This window comes from Gallinula chloropus (genome assembly GCF_964237585.1).
Source record: "Gallinula chloropus genome assembly, chromosome: 3".
NCBI classification, from domain to species: domain Eukaryota; kingdom Metazoa; phylum Chordata; class Aves; order Gruiformes; family Rallidae; genus Gallinula; species Gallinula chloropus.
Genome location: NC_140087.1, coordinates 51,909,499 through 51,932,528, shown reverse-complemented (window position 1 = coordinate 51,932,528; position 23,030 = coordinate 51,909,499). Strand labels below are relative to the sequence as shown.

The 23,030-nt window shown below is 56.6% G+C and overlaps 1 protein-coding gene across 1 annotated transcript; it reads right to left on the bottom strand.

Annotated features, from left to right (window-relative positions):
* Positions 1–5,074: 5,074 nt before the first annotated feature.
* TMEM63B (transmembrane protein 63B) lies at positions 5,075–21,802 on the bottom strand (the record flags this gene model as incomplete). Its single annotated transcript, XM_084262628.1, has 23 exons — positions 5,075–5,239; positions 6,122–6,202; positions 6,452–6,567; positions 6,705–6,872; positions 7,030–7,135; positions 7,292–7,454; positions 7,607–7,672; positions 9,252–9,338; positions 10,133–10,239; positions 10,505–10,658; positions 10,937–11,074; positions 11,224–11,357; positions 11,447–11,570; positions 11,702–11,782; positions 12,604–12,674; positions 13,199–13,307; positions 13,606–13,657; positions 13,926–14,068; positions 14,780–14,817; positions 15,624–15,714; positions 19,167–19,205; positions 20,917–20,996; positions 21,626–21,802. 23 exons carry the CDS (start codon positions 21,800–21,802, stop codon positions 5,075–5,077), a joined length of 2,490 nt encoding a protein of 829 aa, XP_084118754.1.
* Positions 21,803–23,030: the final 1,228 nt, after the last annotated feature.

Below are 23,030 nucleotides of genomic sequence, written 5' to 3'. Positions count from 1 at the left end.
TGGGGGGTGGGGGGCACAGATCAAGCTCGGAGCTGCTCAGAGCCCGGAGAAAGCAGCCCGGGAGGGACCACCCCCCTCCCAGTTGTGTTCACCCTGTCCTGGGGGGTCGCGTAAGAGTGAGGATGGGGGATGGACTTACAGAAGCTGCTGCTGCCACCGCCCTGCCCGCTTCGGCCCGGCCCGGCTCGGCCCAGCCCGCGGAAGGTGGGGTTTAAGTGGGAGGATGTGCGAATAAGGCGGAGGACGGTGGGAGGGGGAATTAAAGGCGCAGCGACTGCTCCCAGCAGTCGGGAGGGGATTTCGGAGGGCTGCTGATGCCGTCCTGGCTGCTGTCACCCTGTCCCAGCTCCCGGGGACAGAGGGATAGCGCTGGGCTGGGCGCTTCTTCCACCAGCGCTCCGAGCAAAAGTTTCGGTGAAAAGACGGCAATCGGGGCTGGAAGGGGAAGAGGAAGTGACTTTCTGGAAAGGTTTGGAATGACACGGCACTGCCCCGCGCTGCTGGCCCTCCAGCTGTGCTGCGCCAGGGCTGAGCACGGTGGTTCTAAAGGGTGCCACCCACCCACCGTGGGGTCCTCTCGCCGCCTTGCTCCTACAAGCCCTGGCTGTCCTGGCTGGCACTCACCCCACCAGCTGCCCCTTGCTGCTGGGTGCCGGGAGGATCCATCCCAAGCAGGTCCCGCTGCTCTGGGGCTTCTCACCCCTGTGCATGTCCCCCCACACACCCCCCTTCCGTGACTCACGGCGCAGCTATGCCAGGCGGTGCCATTGCCAGCAGGCACAGACACAGTGGGGTTCAGCACTGCACCCTACTGTGGCGCAACATGGAGTTGTCCGGCGTGGCCCAGAACGGACTGGCACAGCTCGGCCCGGTGTGGCTTCACCCGGTGCAGCCCACATGGCTCAGCACTGCCTGGCTGGGCATGACCAGCCCAGCACCATTCGGCACAGCCCACCCCAGCCCCAGCTCCCGGCAGCAGCTCTACTTTGCCGCCCCTCTGGTGCCAGGGCTGAACACTGTGACCCCAATGGGTGTCACCGGCTGTGGGGTTCCTTCTCCTCCCCTCATGCCCGGTGGGAGCTGGGGAGGGTGTGCTGTACCTCTGCTCTGCAGGAGCTGGCACTCAGTCGCTTCCCCCTGGCTTTTCCAAAGCACCTGCTTTCTGAACCCCCTGGGGGGAGAAAACTTGCTCAGCAGGGAGCCGGCTGAACACGGGCTCAGGAGCTGTGTCCCTTGCCTGAGGGGAGGGCAACCAGGACATTCAAAACCAGCCTTAGCACAGTTCTGCTACCACAGCCACAAAGGAAGACTCCCCTAGCCAGCTCCCACTAGAGCCACCCTGTCCCCACCCCAGCTAGGGCAGCTCACCACAGGCAGCCCGTTCTGTGCACCCTGGCACAGAGGGGGCTCTGGGGTGCTGCAGCAGCCACTCCATCTTACTCTCAGCTAGAAGGCAGCTGTAACACTGCCTGCAGGCTGGAAAAGTAGGGGGTCCTCACTGGGGTCCCCAGCCCCTCTGCACCAAGCTGCAGGCACCATCATGCCCTCAAGCCCTGGGATGCCAAGGCTTGTTCCTGCTTTGGGTTAGTACCGGAACAGCTCTGCCAGCTTTCCTCAGGCACTGACGACCATTGAGCACCCTGCCCACTGAGATCCACCCAGGACAGTGCCCACCCTCGTTGTGACCCCATTCCCCATTTCATCTCTTACCCCATCTCCCCATCTCTTCGGTGGTCTTTAAAGCCACTTTTACAGCCGACTTGCCAGAGGTGCGACAGAGCTCCTGCCTAACCCTGTCCCGCAGGCTGTCCTGTGTCCTGCCCCTTGTGCTTGGGATCAGCTTCCAGCCACCTACACAAATACCTGCACTATTTCCTTGTTCCCTTCCCTCAAGGTTCCTGTTGCAGCAATGCCCTCAGGGACTTGGCAGCAGGAACCCTTCTTTTGGTCTTTGTTCTTTTGGTCTTTGGCTCTCTTTGTGCCCAGGCCTTGCCTCTTCCCAGTCCTTTGGGTGTGGGTTGCCAGGGAAAGGATAGCTTTTTGCTCCCCACTTACATTGTGCTGTGGGCACACGAAGCCCCAGAGCCTCAGCACTGCAAGGGGAGGAAGAGGTGTGTGGCTGAGGCTACCCCTCTGTCTCTCAGGGGCCTGCCCCACACCTCACCTCTGTGCTGTGCTATGCTCCAAAAAATGGCCATGGTACAGGCTAAGGGCCAGGGCAGCAGCTGTCTGGGAACAACCCTGCTCCAGCCCACACCAGAGAATGGGGGGGCGGGAGTGGTCCTGCTGTCCGTCCCCCACCCCACAAGGCCAGAAAGCACTCCCAGCCAAGCTGCACTCCAGGGTTTGGGCAGCCCTTGCCCTTTCTCTGCTAGGAGTGGCCATTCAAATTACTACTGGGCTTATAGGGTGGTCTGGCATCTGGCACCAAGGCTACTGGCAAAGCTCCGCTCCGGTTCCCAGCACATCCCAGCCTTGCTGCATGCTGCTCCCCCTCCATCCGCTCTTAGGGTCAACATCTCAGATGCCCCTGCAAGCCAGAGGGAAAGGCAGCACAGCCTGGGAGAGCCCATGAACCACAGCTGGGTCCTGGGCAGCAGGGCAGGGCTTGTGCTTGCACAGGGGGAGCGCGCAGCCCCCTACTCCTCCTTTAGCACCACGCATGCTCCTGCATCCCTGCTGCTGTGGGGTCCTCCCCTTCCAGGTCCCAGCCCCCAACCCGCTCCACAAAGAAAAGACTGGGAGAACAATAGCTCAGTTTTTTCCTTTTATCTTTTGTACACAAATATATACAGGGCATTATTATACACATCTCTACACCGACAGTGCCACTCGGAACACACAGCTCTCCGCGGGCAGAGCCCTGGCAGCCACAGAGGCAGCCCAGGCCACGGCTGTTCCCACAGAGACCAGAGCATCCCAGCCTGCCCGCTGGACCGGGGTGAGGGCAGGGCAGTGGGTGGGTGCAAGAACGGAGAAGCAGGATCAGCATCCTCCTCAACCCAGCCTGGGAGCAGACTGGGACCTCACAGCTCACATGCTCATTTCGTTTCTAGCCCCTCCCTGCGGGGGAAGGGTGACACCCAGCCGTGCCCCTCAGCACCCACGTGAGCCCTGGGAGCCAGGGCGGCCTGCCTTCCCCACGCATCAGGGACACACATCTTTCCCCCTCCGTCCCCTCTGTTCCTCCGGGCCTGGGATTCCTACAGAGAGGTGTACAGGAAAGTCAGCTGTGTCCTCCCTGGAGCAGCCCAGCACCTGCTCCGTGTCCTGCTCCCCTCCTCTAGCAGAAGGCAAAGGAAAGAAAAGCCGTGGGCTGTGACCACCCTTCCCCGGAGCCGAGCTGGGTAGGGCTGAAGCTTCACTTGTTCGGGTCTATTAAAGTGCTTGGAGCTCCAGGGCCAGCGCGGGTGATTGAAACGGTAAATAAATGACTGTCCCCTTCCACCCTGCCCCCTCAGACCCCGCAGGGTGCGGTCCCAGTGAGCCAGAGCAGCACCCAATGAGGACAGGAAAAGGGAGGGTGGTAGTATCCGCAATGAGCACCAAACAGGATGGTGGCGGGTGGGTGGGGGGGGGGTGTGGGGGAAATAAATATAGCTCAAGAGCAGGGAGATTTTTTTTGTTTTCCTTTACATTTTACACAAGGGGAGAAAGAAAGCAACTGAGGGCAACTGATCCTGACCAGAAACCTCCTCAAAACGGGCCTTCAAAGAGGGTCAGACCACCCTGCAGATGCCAGGGGTTTAAGCGCACCTCTCCCACCCATCCTGTTGCCTCACTGCCTCTGCAACACAGCCATCACCAGGGATGGAGCACAGGCAGAGGTAGGGGAGGAACAGCCCCCCTCTCTTAGGCTGGGTGATGTCAGGGGGGTCTACACCCAGTCAGGGCAGGTGAAAAAAGCTAGCACAGCCTCATGAGGCTTTTGTGCTGCTGAAGACGGTGAGCTTGCATGGAGAAGGCTCCCAGGGGCTGCTCTCCCAGGATTCTCTCCCTCTCCCATGACTTCAGGTGGGGGAGGACCCTGCAGCAGCTCAGGAAGGCAGCTCATGGGGCCCTGGTGCAACCAGGCAGCATCGACCCCACAGGGTGCTGAGGGCCTGCAGCCCAGGACTCTTTCTCCCCTCTCCCTAGCACCCAGGAGACCCCCAGCACAGCCCCCTCACCCCCAGCCCTGTCTCTGCTGCGCAGCCACAGGGCAGCAAAAGGGGTCATCGTATCACGCTGGGGTCAGATTGATTTTTGTTTGAAAGGGGAGTAAAATGTGCAAAAAAATGCCACTTAAAATGGTGCTGCAGTCCAGGGAGGGGAGGGGACAGGACCTGGGGGAGAGGCTGCCTGCGCCTCCTCCTGTCCGTGAGAAATGCCCTCAGCACCCCTCACCCTGCAAGGGGCTGCCCAGTTCATGCAAGCCCATGGCCCCTTCCCCAGCATGATGACACCCCTGACCATGAGGCCAGACTGTCACCTTCCTGGTGGGGAGGGACATCTGCCACCATCCCTGTGCCTGGCCCATCTCCTGGATGCTGCAGGGGGCTGAGAAAGGGCACAGGTGGGCATAGGGAGAAGGTGTGACAAAAGCCACCCCCCTCCCTAGGTGGGGCTTCCAATACACTGACTAAAGCTTTTTGTTCATCACCTTCCTGTACATCTAATAAATTAGTGTTTCTTGCCAGGACAGGGGACAGAGGGTTCTGCTGAGAAGACCACAAGGGTTCCCCTTACGCCCCTCCCCACAAAGCACCCAGCCTTCCTCCTCCCTGCAGGTCCAGAGCAGCACCGCAGGGGTCACAGCCCCCTCCTCCCCAGCCCCCAGGGTTTTGGGGGGCTGGGGACACGTTAAAGAAGGTAGCTAGTAAAGAGCATGCCCGCCAAGCTGCCGGGCCGGCGCAGGGGTGGAGGGGCAGGGAAATGGGAGAGCTTAGGGCAGGGCCCCTGCCCTCACTGAAGGCAGCGGCCCCGGGGGGCGGGCGAGGGCAGCGGCCAGCACCCTTGGGTGCCTCTCCCTAGGTCTCCACGGGCACAGCCTGCCCTGCTCCCGGGCTCCTTCCCCTCCCGCCCTCCGAGGTCCCTACTGGTGGATCTCATTCTCTATCAGGCTGTCCTCACACGACTGGAAATCCGTGTCGTTCATGCCATCTGCGTTGATGAGCTCCTCGTCCTGCGACCCCTGCTCCTCTGACTCGGTCGCTTCGCCCTCCGGCGAGGAGTCCTGCAGCACTTGGGCGATGTACTTCTGCCAGGGCCCGGCACGGGTGGGGAGAGAGCAGAAACATACCTGAGCCTGAGCGGCTGCTTGTGGCAGCAGAGCACAGCACAGTACACAAAACGCCATGCAAGGGGATGTGCTGGGTGGGAGGGCTAGAAAGGGGATGAATTCCATAGAACATACTGGGAGGAGGGTAAAAGCAGGACTAGCTTGGCCCTGCAACAGTGGGTGTGACAAACCCCAACACTGTGGGACAGGCAGCACCCCCATGGAGCCCACGGGGACTGGAAGACTCTGCTCCATGTTTTTTGCTGGTGGAGGCAGAAGGCTCTGCTCTATCCCATCACTGCACATCATGTATCCCTGAACAGCTCAGCACAGGCCCCCATTAAAAATAATCTCATGGTGGAAGGAAGCAGCTGGAACAAGACAGTAAGTCCAGCAGAAGTTCAGGAAACTGACGCTGGGATCTGAGTTAGGCAGGGGAGAGTCCCCAAGATGCTTTCCTGGCCTTCAATGCAATGCCCGCAGAGACCACTCTGTGTTGGCACCAGGACCAGCCCAGTAGGTGACAGCCTTTGCTGACAGGTAAGTGTGCAAGGAAGCAGAACAAGATGGGAGACTGACCTAGCTGGACTCACTGTCCCAGCCCAGAGAGGCTGAAAATTAATGCACAATGTCTGAGGAGCAGCAGAGATGGGTTGTGTGAGTGTGTGGGACCACTTAATCTTTCAGCTCAGGTGAGGGGTACAGTACACAATGCTTGTCTTCCACCCTCACTGGGAAGCTCTGGGTGCTGCCTCAGAGTTGAGGAGTGAGGTGCTGGAACAGGCAGTTACCTCCCCCTTCCCACACCCAGGTAAGGAGCGCAATGGGGTATGGGGCATGGAGGTGGGGACAGGGACTCACAGCTGACTTGGGAGCAGGCAGACTGGTGGCAGGTCTCCCATTCTGCCTGTTTTCTGCAGCATCCACCTCTGTGTGGTCAATCTGGAGAGGAAAGGAGAAATTTAAGAGACTGCTGGGGCAGCACATTTGCTGTCCCACTTCATGAGCAGCATATGGGCAGCAGGGCCTGCCTTGGGACTGTCACCTCCGTGAAGCCAGGGTTGAAAGGCTCTGCCAGGCTGCAATCTGTTGTGTGTCATGTCCCCCACCCTCCCACCACTGTTTTGCTACTGAGCTGTGCTTCTCCCCAAGGAGAGGGGTCCCACACACCCACCCAGCACTGCACCTCACCTTGTAGTTGTGAGCGCTGAGGTATTTGAAGTGCCCAAAGCAGACGTGACACAGGCAGATGACAATGGTGATCACAAGGACCACGAAGGTGAACATGGAAGTGGGGGCCAGGAACCCTGGGGCAAAGGAAAACCAAAGTGGGGCTGTCAGAGGGACTGGACTCTGTGCCTGGGAGCTGCCAGGACCAGCAGCTGTAAGGGAACTTGCTGGCTCTGTAGGAGGCCAGGGGCTGGCACAACAGCCAAGGGCTCACCTGTGCGCATGGTGGAGAAGAAGAGAAGCCAGAAGAGACACAGGATGGGGGCTGCCACCACCTGGTTCACAGCCCCTGAATGGATCTTCTTGTCCAGCTTGGCCGGCAGGTAAGCGTAATACAGGTTGTACCGGTCCACCAGGTGCTTAAGCAGCATGTACATGAGCCCTGGGAGAAAGTGGGGGGATACCAGCAGAGCCAGAATCAGCCCCTTTCCCAGGACCTCTAAGCAGCAGGGAGTACCTCCCCCAGAGCAGCTTCCTGCCTCCCCACCTCAGCCATCCCCAGCCATGGACACAGGAGGAGGCGGAGGGGTACCACTTACCAAACGGGACGATGATGGGGCAGGTGATGCTGTACGTCATGACCACAGTGAAGACGCACATCATCCAGGCGTAAGCAGCTCCGAACTGGAACTCGTAGGCCTGGTGCTGCACGAGGGAACAGAGACCCGTCAGTGGGGCCGCAGGAGCTGAGCAGGGCGCGTGACGCACCCAGACGCACACGCGGCACCGGGTGGGCCCCACTGAGTCCCCAGCGGCAGCACCGCCATCCCCAGGCAGGGCCACCCCAGCCCCGCCACGTACTCGCTTGACGTTCCTGCGCTCGGCGGCAGAGCGGGCCAGGCAGAGGCGGATCATGTACATGAGCAGGCCGGGGATGCGCAGCAGGTCCATGGCGTTCCCGATGAAGGCCGAGGCGATGACGTAGTTGACGAAGAAGGCTCCGTTGTCTGGCAGGAACACGCACCTGGGGGGGGCACAGTGAGGGAGGGCTGCAGGAGGTGCCCAACCCTTGCAGGGCAGCAGCCAGGAGCACCTGGCCCAACCTTGAGACACCAGTGAGACCCTCCCCCTCCCTCCCCCATTGCAAGGAAGGGTCTTCTGCCCAACTCCACTTACTCAAATCGCACGGCGGCTTCGGCGAGGAATTTTTTGTCAAACAACCAGCGGAAAAACACATCCAAGCTGTGGGGAGAGGGACAAAGAGATAAGAGGAATGGTCAGAAGCAGCAACAGGTACACACCGGCAGGTATGTGGAAGCTGCTCTAGAAGGACCCAAAGCTCTGGCCATGGAGCGATTTGTTCCCTCTTGGGATGTCTCGCCAGCCATTATGTAAATCAGACCCTGAGAAACAGACAGTGCAGCACCCAAAACGGGAGGCAAAGCGTGCCAGTCTCATGTGTTCTTCTGCCTTTGCCCTGATTTCCTCACCCCTCTATTTGGGCACAACATCCAAGCAAGGAACTGATTCCAGAGAAGAAACTGGTTAGGTACAAGGTACCCTCCAACACAGATTAAAAAAATCCCTTAGGAGAAACAAATCCCATTTTCCTCAATTCTGACTTTCTGATATAAAACTGCCCAATCTTCAGGCACCCTGGGTACAGGTGGAGTGCAGAGCTCGAGGCAGCAACAGGGGGGCTCAGTTCTCTGAAGGAAGCGTGCTCTGTTTAACGGGATATGGTCAAAATGCAAACCTTCTGCCTAGGTTGTAAGGTTGTGTGCAGCAAGGTGCTTTTAATCTGGTGGGGAAGCACTGCTGTAGTCACTCATCCTTCTGCCCCTATCAGGGGACTTGTCTGTTCTCAGGAGCTCACTCACAGAACATTAGCAGTTGTAAGGGACCTTGAAAGATCACCTAGTCCAAGCCCTGCCAGAGCAGGATCACCTAGACTGAATCACACAGGAACGCATCTAGGTGGGTCTGAATGTATCCAGAGAAAGAGACTCCACAGCCTCTCTGGGCAGTCTGTGCCAGTGCTCCAGCACCCTCACAGTAAAACAGTTTCTCCTTATGTTTACATGGTTCCTGTGGTCCAGCTTGCACCCACTGCCCCTACTTCATCACTGAGAGGTTGCACCCTGAATCCGGAATTTAGCAGGTTGCAGATCCCCCAACCCTATGATGTGTATGTAACTCCCTACCACAGTGAGGGTCCCCCAACCTACTCCCAACCCCCCCATTTTTTTTTTCCTCCTCATGCTGTTTACCTGCTTGCCCACTGCTCAGGGCTGGCAGCCCATGCCAATGGCTAGCAGCTGAGGCAGCACCGTTTGCCGCAGGGTGTTTCTCTGACCTCTGCAGGGAGATTTGGGGCTCGCACCCAGAGGAGCACTCCTGCAACCTACATGTACCCACCCAGCCAAGCAGTGCAACATGCTTGATTCTGGCTCACAGGGGTAAATCACCAGTCTTGTGCAAAATTCAGGGCGTGCACTGAGCAGAGAGTGGGCAGCAGCTCCTTCACCAGCAGACCTCACACAGACTTTTCACCTGGGTCCATCAGCCAGTTTCTGCTGCGCTATTTGTAACACCTTAGCAGATGTCAATGCATCCACAGATTGAATCAGGTAAGGTCCCAGAGACCCAGCCAGGTGTAGTCTGGCCTTGGTCCCCCAACCAGAACCAACCACCACCTTCCCAGGGTGATAGTAGCTATGGCACTCCTGTGGCAGGGAAAGTAAGGCACAACCAGGGGTGCATCTCAAACCTCCCCACACTTCAGTTGTCTTCGCTGGCTTTCCCTTCCCGCCATCCCTACCTGCTCAGGCCCAACGATGGCAGCAGTAAGACCATGAAGATGAGGAAGGTGTAACACTTGTGCATGGTTGTTCTGTTCTCTCCCGACCTGAGGGCAGAGATGAAGATGTCAACCTTTCCCTGTCGCTCTGCCAGCCCCAGAAGTGGAGCCCCCATCATTTTGTCATCAGAAAGCACTTCACAGTGTCTAATCTGGATCCCACCCTATCCACTACTGGTACATGAATATACCCCCTTCCCTCCAGTGCATCTGAGGCCTGTCCTGAGTCTCAGTTCCACCCCCCTTGTCTCACAGGCCCTCGCAGCTCTCATTTCTTCAGAATACTCTCTAGAGTCATCCCTCTTGACTTGCAGTCCTCAGAGCTGGTGACATCCATCTCACCAGTTTTTGCCACCAGAGCAGAACACAAGAGCTGACATCACACATCCTGTGGGGAAGGCACTTTGCAAGCAGCACATTTCTACTGCTCTGAGCTGCAAGTACCTTCTCAAGGCCAGAAGCCACAGCAGCCACGGCGACTCTCCCCTGGGAAAGCTGTGACACACACAGGTACAGGCACAGCCGCTGCCTGCTCTCCCGAGCCAGGACTTCCCTCAGCACTAGCACTTCTCACAGTGACCAGCCCAACTCCTCTCAGCTTGCTGCTTCTTCTATGTCAAGCTGTGCTCAAGACAGCCATGCTGCCCAACAACAGCTAATGACTGACAGAACAACCCACAGCAGGCCCCAGGTGTCCAGGACGTGCAACACAACCCCAAGGTTGGGGCAGAAGATGTGAGTTCAAGCAGAAGGATCTAGCCAGGAGCTTTATGTCAGTCAGAAGCGTCTAGCAGCCAGGCAGCACGCTGGTATGATCAAGAACAGGCACTGTCTGTCCTTACCTCGTCCAGTGTGCTTCAAAGAAGGCAGAGTAATACACAATGGTGGGCAGCAGAGCCGAGAAGCACCACAGCAGCAGGGTGGGGAAGAACTGGGTGATGATGGGGTTCTGCAATGAGGCAGAGAAGAGACCGTGTTATACAGTGCAGCAGCTCTTGCACCAGATGCAGGTAGAGCTGCCTTTGCTGATGCTGAGTGGTGAGCACTGTGGCTACTGTTGCGCCCTGGCCAGGCTCAGCACCTCCCTCGTGGCAAGGCTGACAGGACCTGGAGAATCCTGGCAGCCCCTCTCTCTCCCTACCTCTTCCAGGGGCTGTTGTGCCTCAGGGTGGTTCCCACACTACCCATTCCACACCCGTCCCCACAGGCCTTACATTGAGGTACTCCACAGGCTTGGTGACATTGAACTTGTCCATAGTTGTGATGATGATAGCAGGGGTGGTGAGGAAGAAGAGGAGGATGAAGAGGACCACATTGATCACAAGGCAGCGAATCCACCAGATGAAGCCCCGGATGGAGAGGTGTTCCCTGGGAGAGGGGAAGGAAGGCATCAGAATGGCTGCATGAGGGTGAAAGGAAGTTCCAGGGCCTCATGTTCTTACCATGGCCCAGCCTAAGTGAACAGCACTTGGGGCACCAGCCCAAGGCTTTCCCCCTCCAAGTCAGGTCAGACCTCCAGCTCAGGCAAGCTGGGCTTTGGCAATAACGACTCATTTGGTTACCAGAGGGGCAGATGGGAAGGGAGACAGGGAAGGTGCACCCCCCTCCCATTGACAGGGCCTGCTGAGCCCCACAGTGCTGCTCACCAGTAGATGTTCTGTGGGTCAGGGGCATAGCTGACTGTCCAGTTGGAGACGTGGAGGGACTCACTGCAGGAGGAGGCCCTCGGCTCCCCACGACATGCACAGCCCTGGCACTTGCACGCATTGAAATCTTTGAGGATTCTAGAGGAGAAGAGAAAGAGGGAGATGCTGACACAGAGGGCCATCAGGATTAAGCTTAGGCAGATGCCTTAGTGGTGGCTTTCCTACTATTTAAGGTGAGAGCTGGGACAGGTCACCTTCCTAGGGAGGACAGGAGCCTTTGCACTCACATGGCTGTGATGGTCTCATTGTGGAAGGTGACAAAGGCCATCCCCAGAGGCTTTTCATTCACCTTCTCCTTCTCCCGCTTGTAGTCATCTTTGAGCTTCTCCTCCAGCTTGGTATAATACTCAATGGCCTCCACCTGGGCAGGGGGTCAAGGGTCAGAGCAGAGACCTGGGAACTCAAACCTCCATGTGCCCCACCACCAACACCTCCCAGCTCTTCCCCTACCTCCTCGCAGCCCCTGATGACGCAGCAGCACAGGTGGCCACAAGGCTTGGGGTTGATCATGGAAGGAGTATTCTCCTTGCTCTGCAGGTTGGTGAAGTAGATTCGCCCACGCTCAGCTTTCTTCCTGAAACAGGAGAGCAGAAGAGAAGGAAGGGAGGAAAGAGAGAAGGTGGCTCAGAAAAAAAAGCTCCTGTGGCACCAGATTTGAGTGTGATCTTGCAGCCCCTGCCCACCCGGCCCTCTCTCCTGGGTTACCTCTCTGCATCGAGGAACATCAGCCGGGCCACGTCATAGCAGGGACGAGCCTCCAGGACCGTGCAGTTGGCATAGGCCTCCCTGCAGGCAGGAAGCACCAGCTCATCACACCCCACACCAAAAGCTGCTCCCTCAAGCACACCCCACCCACTCAGGGCTTCTCTCCTGCCCTGGGCTGAGCATCCTGACCCACAGCAGGAGCTTGCTGGAGGCAGCAGGGCAGCCTGCTAGCTCTGTTCCTTATAGCAGAAGAAAGAGCTGGGGCAAATGCTACACCCTCTGGGCTCTGGCACAAGGACCCTCTTTGGACTTTTGCCCCGTGCAGCAAGGCACCCCTCTGACCCCACACTCCCTCTCTGCCTTCATGGGCTACAGGGCCTGGGGTCAAAAAAGCAGGAAGGTTCACAAAAGGTAGGAAGAATTTCTCCTCTCCCCATGGTGCTTCTAAGCATGGCCCTGACAGTCTGCTGAGGTCCTGATGGAAGAGGAACATTTTAAGGTTTTGGTTTTTTTTTTAAGAAAGAAATATACACTTTTCTACAACGACTGTGATCTGGGCAGAAGCAGCAGCTCAGCATCCCACAGTCACTGCTGGAGCACCTCATCTCTGAACTTTGTTTTATCTCAGGACATGCCCTGGCCACTACTGACCACACTGACCCCTTATGGCTCTGCAAGAGGTAGCTCTATATATCATAGGGCATAAAAACAGGGACACTGCACATTCAGATAAAAAACAAACCCCACCAATCAGCAAGACACCCAAAATAAGAGTGTTCACCGATCCTGACTAGCTTTATCCTCTTGATATATCATTTCCATCCCAGGTAGCACTGGCACTACCCTGGTAAAACCAGCCCTGTTACAAAGCAGCCGTTAATTAGGGACATGGTGCAACTCACTCAAAGTGCTTCTTGATCTTCTCTGGCTCAGCGTATTTCGAGATCCCATTGATGAAGAGAGTTCTCTTCACCTGTAAGGAAGAAAAGAGAAAAGGAGAGGGCAGGTAGATGGTGTGAGAGACCAGATTGCAGTAACACACCCCACCCCCCCAGGCCTGAGCCAGCAATGGCAAAGGGTAGCCCCATCATTTCTAGCACCCAGGGCTCCCCCTCTCCTATGCCTCCTCTAGCTGCTGGCATCCTGGTGTGCTGCAGATTGACAGGCTAGGGACTCACACTGCAGCTGCTTGAACAGAAACAGGGGCACCCTTAAGGAACAAAGAAGGAAAAAGCAGCTAGAGCGACCTCTAAGGAAGGCATAGGGCTCCTCACACATGCTCACCTAGTACAGGCCTCTCCTGCTTCCCCAAAGGCAACGAGGGTTGCTGCTCTGGAGAAGATCTGCCTTTGGCCAGGCAGAATAAGAGGACAGCCAAATCAAGACACCCCCAAATTGCTGTGGGATGTAGGGTGCTCAGCACTCTGTCCAAGGCCACCTGACTTGACAGAAGTGCATGGGAAAATGTGCCTGGGAGGCCGGTCAGACCCTGCTCACCAAGTCATCCTCTTTGTAGCGCATCTTGGAGGTGTGCCGGCGCATGCTGTACACTGTCAGCAGCAGGTACAGGAAGGCAAAAGACGTGTGCAGCCACAGCAGGTTATTCCTGTCACAAGGGACACCACAAAGGTCAATGCAAGGTTGCCACTACAAGTCTGGCCCTGAAGGCGCTGGGGCCACCAGCGGCATAACCAGCGTGGCACCCACATGCCCTACAGCCAGCTGCCAGGAGCTCAGCCTGGAAACTGGAGCAGGGTCAGTAGCCTCGAAGCGAGGACAGAAATGCAGCTTTCAAGGAGGGGAGGCTCTGCAACAGACAGACATTTAACAAAACACAACACCCCCCCCCCCTGCACCCCTAGCCCCTGAATTATCCACCCCACCTCTGCCCAAGCCACACGTACCCAGAATTCAGGTTAGCGATGGTTGTCCTCCCGAAGCTGTAGGCATTGTTTTCTAGGGAGAGAGAGAGGCAGACACAAGCATGTTCGGTTATACTCCACAACACCGAGCACCACTGGGTGGGCTACAGCAGGCACCTCACCTGCAGGACACCCCAAAACCCAAACTGCTCAGGATGACCCCCTGGATGCACCACATTCCAAGTGGGACAGCAGTCAGGGTTTGTCTGTTAGTTCCGCCCTGCCCTCCGCTGCTCCCCAGTGGCCTTGGTCACGGTGGCAGGGCAGCTCCCCCTGCCCAGCCGAAGGCTCCCTGCTCTCACCTAGCAGGTCCCCTGAGAAGTTGACAGGTAACACAATGCCCACGGAGAGCACGCCCACGGCCACCAGCAGCCCGATGATGTGCCTCTGGAAGGAGAGGTAGTGCACCGCATCACCCCCGCACTTGTCCCGGATCTCGTCATCCCTGCCAAGGAGAGAGAGAGAGAGAGGGGCCATCAGGCAATCTTCTACATTCCCCCCAGTGCTGGAGAAAAACACAGGGGCTTGGCTGCCCTCCTGGCTTCAGCCCACACAGCACCTCTGGTCCTGCCCTCCAGAGCCCTGGGAGCACAGGACCCAGCCTTGAACAGGCCTGGGCAACGCTTACTGCAGCCCCACTTCCCACGCCCTCTACACCCAGGACATCCAGCTGGACACATGCAATCCGCACCTCACACCTCTCTGGTGGGCCTTGCCTCCCTTCCCAAGACACAGGACACTTGACACTATCCCACAGTGCTCTGAAGCCAAGAGCTGCTTAAGAGACTACTCCTGGGTATCATCAGGCTGGGGGTGTCTCCCTGCATCCTCCAGTCTCCGCTCTGGCCCCTAGCAGGGGTCCCAGAGAAAGAAGCACCTCTGCAGAGCAGTAGATAGAGCTTCTGAGATGGGACTGAGGCAGGGGAGACCTGGGCTGGGTGCTCTCCTCTATCACAGACTCACTCTGTGACCTCAGTTTTAGCTTTAGGACTCATTTAGTCCTGTCTTTTGTGTCCTCTCCAGAGGACACACTTAGCTTGTGCTCTTTAGAAAAGGGGCCGCAGGAAAGGCAGTGACTTCACACAGCTGTACTGTGCTGGGTGTCCCAGCGCCCTGCGCTGCTCCTTCTTCCCTGTGTGGGTTCTGGGGTACTTACTTTATCCTGAAGATGGCTGTCAGCCAGGAGCAGAAACCCTGTGCAAAGAAGAGACAGGAAGATCTCACATCACCCTGTGACCCCTTATCCCTGCTCCCTTCTTCCACGGCTCAAGGGACCGGGCTAGTGTCCTGGCACCTCCAAAGACTTGTTTCAGGGCAGGGCATGAGCACCCAGATGTAGAGAGCCACGTATGGGCCAAGGTGAAGGAGGTAACAATGCTACTCCATGGGGCACACCACAGGCTGGACTCTGCCATGTGGCTGTTCCCTACAAACTGCCAGCTCGAGCTCCCAGGTGATCCATGGGTTCCTAGCTAGCATGGAATAGCATGGAAGCTCTCCACGGCCTAGGGACACGCAGAAAATTCACCCTACAGGTACTTCAGCCATCATCCCAGACAAGAGGAGCTCTGCAGGAACTGGGAAGGCAGGCTGGGCCAAAACAGTGCTCCTCAAAGGATACCTAAGGGAGGAATGTTTCCTGGGAGCTTCAACCACCCATCCATCACATCCTGTTATACTACTGAACTGTGCACCCCTCTCCATTTAGAAAGGAAAAACCTAGTAGCAGTGTGAGGTGGAGCTGACCAGTGTTGTCTGTAATGCTGAGATGACAGGTTGGACAGGTGTCTGTTAAGCCACAGGTATTTGCAGCCAACTTATATAAGTACATGCCTAGGAGCCACTAGTCATGTCTCCTTGGGCTGTAAACCACTTGCTCACTGCAAGGTGTGGGATACGAGGCCTGGGGATGGACAGTGTTTCTCCTGAAGAGCCCCTGATTCAGACAAGCTGCGGGCTCCTGGCTACAGTCAAGGTGTTTGACACTCGGTGCTACTCACATTGTCCCTCTGGTCGAAGTCCACGGAGCTGGAGACGGAGGTGAGGCGCTCATAGCGGTCGTGGTTGTCGGAGTGCAGGGCAGAGGCAACACTAAAATGACAAGCAGGAGGTGAGGGAGAAAGTTAGGAGATGCGAGGAGGCAGCTTGGCCAGGAACCAAGAGTGCCCAGAAGATCAGAGGTTAATTCAGGTCAGTTTGCCCCAGGAGAGAGGTGAGATCAGAGAGCAGAGGGTAGTAGTAAGCAAAGACCTCGGCTGATGCCCTGAGCCCAGCAGCCATCACATGCTCGACCGTGGATGCTACTGCTCAGCCCCTCCCGAGAAGCACCCACGCTGTCCGGCTTCCTCCGTGAGGAGGGTCTGGCAGCAGCTGCCGCGGAGGAGAGGTGAGCTCTGCTTCGGCAGGGTTTAGACAGAGGAGAGGAGGAGGGGACCGGAGGGTATCACAGCCCCTCCGGCTCCAGTGTGGCCACGAGGCGGCAGCCCCGGCTCTCCGGAGAGGTGCTGGCAGCGGCTCCCATCCTGGAGGGTCTCACTTGCCTTCGGGAAGAGGACGGCTGGGAGTCTGGTGGGCCACATTCCCGCTATACCAGTTCTCCCTGCCCTCAGTGCTTCAGGACAGGGAAACCCAGGAGAGGGACTGCAGCCAAGCCCCAGTGGCCATGCCACTTGGAGTCAGGCTCAGCCCAGCCTGCTCCACAACCTCAGCTGGGCTTCCCACCTGGAAATGAACAACCATGGGCTAAAGGACAGGAAAGCAAGGCAGATGAGTGTCCCAGACCGCTTTACTCCAGGAGCGGGCAGGTACCTAAACGAAGAACCTGCAGCAGAAGCATCCCAGGCACACAACAGCTCCCACTATGAATGCAGGCAGAGGGCAGCTGGCAAAGAAGACAATCAAACAGTCCAGAGATCTAAATTAAACAGCACTTACAAGATGACAACAGCAGACCAGGACCTTGGAGGTACAAGAAGAGATATGTCTGATCTGAAGGTTAGAAGCAAAGGAGAAAAAACAGCCCACCAAACCACAGATGAAAACATGGTCTCCCTACAACCAATACAGGCTGCAGGACTATCAGATGGACAAGGACCTGGAGAAACAGCAGCTAAGAGACAAGTGCTAGAGATGAGGTGGATGGCACTTTGGGAAGGAGACCAAAGACCCTCATGGCCATTCTAAAAGAAAGAGGATGGTTTGCACGACCTCCCTCAGAGTGGAGCAGCACCTGCTGAGTGCTGGAAGCAATGGAGAGAGGGCAAAGGAGATTAGCTGCGGGTCATGGGGCTTCAGGAGTGCAGATCACACAGCGGCGTGAAGCCTGGCGACTGCGCAGCCCAACACCCTGCTCTGCTGGAGGGACAGAGTGGGCTCCGACCAAGCTCTGACCTTCATTCCTTTAAAACCCCAGATGCCTTAAAATGTGGCACAGGGAGCGAGGATGAATTTCTGCTGTCCACAGCTGTGAGGAGAGCCCAGTGCCATGACATGGTGTGCTTTTGGCTCCTCAGGGCTGGAAAAGCAGAGGGCACTGGAGGTGACAACCGAATGCTACGTTACGAGGTGACTGGGCAAGCTCAGCTCCATTCAGCAGGATGCAGAAAAGATCATCAGGGTGACCAGCAGTGCTGAGAAGACAGAAGTGGCCAAACTTTGCCAAAGATGGGAAGCTGAAGAGGGAGCTGCATCTAGCTGGAAGCTTTTTAAAGAAAAGCACTAACAAAACAAGTGGGTGAAGTCAAGGTTGCCCGAAGCCACAAGAAGACTAAGACCCCAGAGGCCTTCTCCGTGCCCACTGCCTCTCATTTGGTGCTCCCCCTGCCAAGGAGGGAGATGGGCAGGGTCAGAGGCACAGCCAGCCTCAGGCCAAGGGAATCACAAGCTCGGTGAGGGGAAGCCAGGCGTGCTGTGGAAGGGGCAGGCTGTGGCGTGAGGCAGAAGGTGGCTTTGTGGATGGCAAGCCCTCCAGGGCTCTGCAATCCCTGATCTTACACACAAGCTGATGGCTACCAGGACAAGGGCATCTGCAGATTTTCAGTGACAGGGACACATCAGAGGAGGGTGCCCTCCCACACCAAGAGTGATGCTGCACATTCAAGGGCTGGGAGAACCAGGTGGCATACACATACACCCAACTCACCACCTGCCGATGCCCCCCAGCACAGAGAACAGCTGGGATGGGAAGGTGCCATCAGCCATGGAGGAGCACAACCACAATCATGGCTCCTTGCTTAAGTCCATGACATTTGGACTGCTCAAGCAGTAGGTTTGGGTAGGTCAGCAGAGAGCACCAGCAAGCCCAGATGAAGAGTGGGAGTAGGAAGAAGCAGCTCCCTGGCAAGACAAGCACTTGTGAGGACAACCAAGACGGCCCCTCTGAAAAGCCTCAGAGCATCATAGCTCTGCTACCTCTGCCTTATTGCCCCCCATCCCTGCAAGGTGTTAGCAGCAAGACAAATCTGAAGCAGGACCAACCACCAAGCACAAGCAAGGGGTCCCCTTTGTGCCATATACCACAGCTACCACCATCTCTTTTCACAACTCCAATTGCTCTCCTCCTTTGGGGACAAGGAACAACCACAAAACCAGGAGCATCCTGTACCCTCTCAAGGCAGTAGCAGGCCCCTATTTTCCAAGTGATGGTGTTTGAGAACCAAGGCTGCAGCTTGCTGCTGCAGCCTCAGATATGTGTTAGCCTGGTTGGAGCAAGCATCACAGGCTCTACACCATCAGCTGACTGTACCCTCTGCAGCACATACCACTCAGCCAATTGGCATGGGGGAGGGGGGAGGGGCAGGGTGTGTTCCTTTCTTTGGGATAAAAGCAGCAAGAAAAAGAGGAAAGAGCAGAGAGGGAGAGTCCATAGCAGTGCTTAACAGGCAACGCCTGGCCAAGGTGCTGGAGGATGCTCTTGGCAGTGCCGAGGCAGGAAGTTCCCTTCTGCAGAAGGAGAAAGGACAAAGGTGCTGCCTTGTTGGGTGTGCTGTCTGCCAGGAGTCAATGGCAAGGGCCAAGGGCCAAGGCTTGCCCTGGTCCTGGCAGCCTCATGAGGTGAAGGCAAAAGTCTTGGCAGATCCTCTCCATGAACCTCCCCGCCCTCGCAGCTGGCATGGGAGCAGCCCTCATGGCACCAGAAGGATCACACAAAGGAGGCTTCCCTGCACCTGGGTGACCCAAGCACACTGGGGGCTCAGGCAACCAGGCTTTTCTCCAATGTATGGAGGATAGCTGGACATGGACAGGTAGAGCAGGGTATGTGACATGGCACTCTCTACTTTGGCTGGAACCTCCTCAACACTGCTCCCCTTGGGAAGAATTTAAGGGCCACTTAAATAGGTGCATCCCACTGTGGTAGCAGCTGACACAAAGGGGAGGAAAAGAAAAGGACACAGATCCACTGAGAGGCACAAATCCAAGCCCGAACTCCCAGTACTGAGATTAGTTCAGAAGCAAGACAGAAAACTGTAAGAGAAAAGGTAAAGAGAGAGAGAGTGCATGAGCAAGAGAGAGAGGAGAAACGAGACCCTGAAAAGGCGACATACTATTCCCGCTCCTCCCGCTCCGTCTGCCAGCGCCGGCGCCTGGGGGCACAGAAACAGAAAGGAGAGGTTACAACCACGGGAGCAGGCACGGGGTCTCCTGTCACGGGGAGCTATGCACCCAACAGCACTCCACACCAACCTGAGGAAGAGAAATTTGCCAATGGTCAGGCTGGAGAAGACCTTCCTTCCAAAGCCCTGCGCTGCCCCAAGCCACCTTTGAAGCCCTTGCTGGTCCAGGGGCAGAGTGTTTTGCTGGCTTCACTGGTAAGGCGGCCTGGCTACACACCACAGGTGTCCCAGGGAACTCCTGAGGGATGGGACCAGGCAGGACAGCCTGCCAGGGATGCCCATCTGGCATCAACTCCCATTTCATGCCTCTCCTCCCCACCCAGGCAGCCAGCACATTTGCATCCCACCCTCCTGCAATGCTTGCCCCAGCCTACAGATAAGATCAAGCAGCAGGGTCCCCTCCCTGGGATCCCAGTCCAGGTGATCCACAGCCACTACTATAGCCAGGCTGTCTCTCCTCCCACACTGACTATCCCTGTCTTGCCCAAGAGCTGGCAAGTCTTTGCCTTTCTGCCTACAGCTACCACTCCCACTGCCTGGCACCCAAGGTGCCCAGGCACTGCCTCCAAGAACAGCCAACCCTCTCCCCCCACTGCCAGTGGCTTGGTTCAGGCAGCTTAACCCCAAGGAGATGCTGCCCTCTCCCCAGTGAGGTCCCATGCAGCTGTTCCCTTCCCCTCACTTTCTCCCTTATGCCCTTGCATTGCTGATTTCCCCAGCTGGGCCAGGGAAGGAGGGGCACAGGGACACAGCTGCTTATCTAACACTATCCAGGACTGCTTATCTAAACCAGGAGAGTTCCTGGTTTCGTGCTGGAAGAAAACAACACTTATTCTTTTCAGTGGTGTGCAGGGAGTGCTCAAGAGCAGCTTGCTTGAAATCTATGACCAAAGGAACCAAAGAGGCTGGAGCCTTTAGGCATAATGAGCTCATAGAGCTGAGCAAGGGGAAGAACCACCCACCACAGCCAGCCTTCAGAAGCCACTCTTTGCCTCCAGCATGGACACAACAAACCTCCCCTGGAGAGAGGCAGACTACCTGCACAGCCCCTCTACCTGAATCAAAGGGAGTTCCTTGTCCTGCACTGGAACTGCACCTCACTCTGCTGTGGAGCTGCCACCCCAGTGGACCCCAGCTTTTGCTGACAGACACCATAGCCCACAATGGCAGGAAGGATCCACATGGACTCACCAGCACTTGGGATACAAGCTAAACTCACAGTAGCACAGCAGTACCTCACCTGCAAAAGGTAGCCTACTGCTTTTAAGTGCTCTTAACAAGAACTGCATCCAGCAGAGCCACAGAGACACTTTCAGAGGTTTAACAAAGCCTTCACTGTGGCAGCCCTCACCCTTCCTATGACCCTCTTTCCTTCTCCCTTCCCTCCCCTCCACCTGTTGTTCCTCTGTACAGACCCCTGCCCACCTCTGTTGCTGCAGGGACCATAAGGATACGAAGCCCACGGGGAGCCCTCCCTGTGCTGGGAGAAGGAGGCTCTAACAAAAGAGATGGTAAGCAGGGATTTTTTTTTCCCAGTTTGTGCTGCTCAGGGCACACAAGTGGCATGCTTGCCTCTCCTCACCAGCTGCCTCCAGCACTCATGAAGGGGTTTATCCCTCCTACCTCGCAGCAAGGGAGTGTACCAATCAAGCCCTATCTCCCAGCCCCTCTCCGTGCTTACCTGTCAGCATCAGTCACCAGGGCAAGGCGTCCGTAGTCCCACGCAACCTTACGCAAAATGGAGAAGACAAACAGCAGCGCCTGGGAGAGAGCAGAGGGGACACTGTGAGACCAGCTCCTTGTGCAGAGCCACAGGAACAGAGAGGGGAGCAGGGGACAGGACTGTTCTGCTAACAGCATGCTGGGGCCACTAGACAGCACAAATTCCTCAGGGGTGTTAAAATCAGACAGTCTGGGTTTAGGAGAGAGACCCCAAACATCTGCTGTGGGAGGCTGAGGTCCAGGATACAACAAGGTAGCTAACTTAGCCAGAGGATTTAGAAGGCCCTCGGGTCCCAAGGAGGCAATACCACAGCTACATTTGTGGCCTTGCAGTTTGTAAGGAAGACCAAGTGGGTAAAGCTGGGTGGGAAAAGCTGCAGGGTCTTGGCACCATCAACAGGAGTTTTGGGATGCAAGGCTGACCTAAGCTGACCCGTGTTCTCAGGAAAATGTACAACTCCTTTCCACAGGCTCAGTGTGGTGGTACTGGAGTTAAGTCAATAGCAGCTAAGTCCACAGTGGCTAACAGAAATGATCAGTGTCATAACATCAGCCACAACAAAGTCTGGGACAGCATTTGGGGCCCTCAACTGTAACCACCCAACTACAATCCTCCCTTTGTGGCTGATTAGGGGAGAAGGTGCTGAAGCAACAGTAGGAAGACTTACAAGAAAGCACATAAAATCGAGGGCTAGGACAGTGGGTACCCCACCGAAGGGCAGGCCCTGCAGCACAGTGCTGCGGATCCGGGCACTGTAGCAGTAGTCCTTGGTGCTGTTGTTGCATGTGGAGGCTTTGCAGGTGGCCCCTGCTGAGCCCAGGGTGGCGATCACGTAGGGAAGCATCTCTACAGCTTCATTGTCTTTCCTGGGGAAAGGAGAGAAAAGCCTAGTTAGATGCACATCAGCTGGACAACAATGTAGCCCCATCAGAGCTGGGGGCCAACCTCACCCGCTATCTCAGGCTCCTCTGTGCTACAAGACTTCCCTGGGAACCAGTGTCCAGGGACAAGATCACGGGGAGATGCCTGCTGAGTTTGAGGGAGTGCTGGAAAAGCCTGGGTGTTCAAGCAGCTGTGGTCCCACCATGCACAGCCCCAGAGCTCCCTTCCTTGTCTCCCTACTCTCAAACCATTTAGGTGCATCTCTTTCTCACCGACTTCTGCTTTTCCTGAGGACATGGTGTCTCAGCCCCTTCCCCTCGACAGGGAGAGCATGTAGGTAACAGGGTGTGGTGGCAGGGACATGAAGTCACATCTGGATGATAGAAACAAGCTGCTAGGGGACAGTTGCTGCATCATGATCCCACAGTTTCCTCAGCCTGGCTGAATGCCATTAGCTTTACTAGACTGAATCACCACCCTCTGCTCACTGCGGATTCAGCCCCGGCTCCCAGGGCACCCATCATGGGCTGGCTACACCCCCTGCTTGTTTTCTGTCCTTCCTCTGACGCTATTAGATGCAATGACACAGAGGGCAGCTCTGCTATTTAGCTGGTCAAATACTTCATTTCAGTGCCCTCCCCAAATTGCTAAAAGACCCACAGTGACCACTGCCCCATCACTGCTTGGACATGGGGAGATCCTCCTCCTGTGCAGGGTAGCTGCATTGGAAACTCCGAGCCAGCAAGGGATAAACACAAACTGAGCATTACTGGGATTGTCTGGAAACAACAAATCAACAGCAAAAACACAACCACTTTGTGGAACATGGGACAGAAGACCCCATCAGCTGCAGAAGGAAGCAGCAATAATAGACCTACCCAGGCTGGCAATCCCTGAACCACCCCTCTTAACCAGCACCCTGACCCTTCACTACCACCACATGCCACACAGTGGCATCGCACTGGCACTGTGTGCCTTTGGTGCTGCTGACCCAAGCAGAGCAACACTGTGGCTGTGGGCTGGGCAAAGGAGCAGCCACTCACCCAAAGTACAATAAAGCCACCACTGCTGCCCTGTGCTGCTTTTGGCTTCTTGACCAGAGATGCTCCCTGCCATCAGCATGGACTGGGTAACGACCACCAAACCATGTGGCACCGTGTCCTGGAGAGCTCAGCTTCCTAGGGATCCTG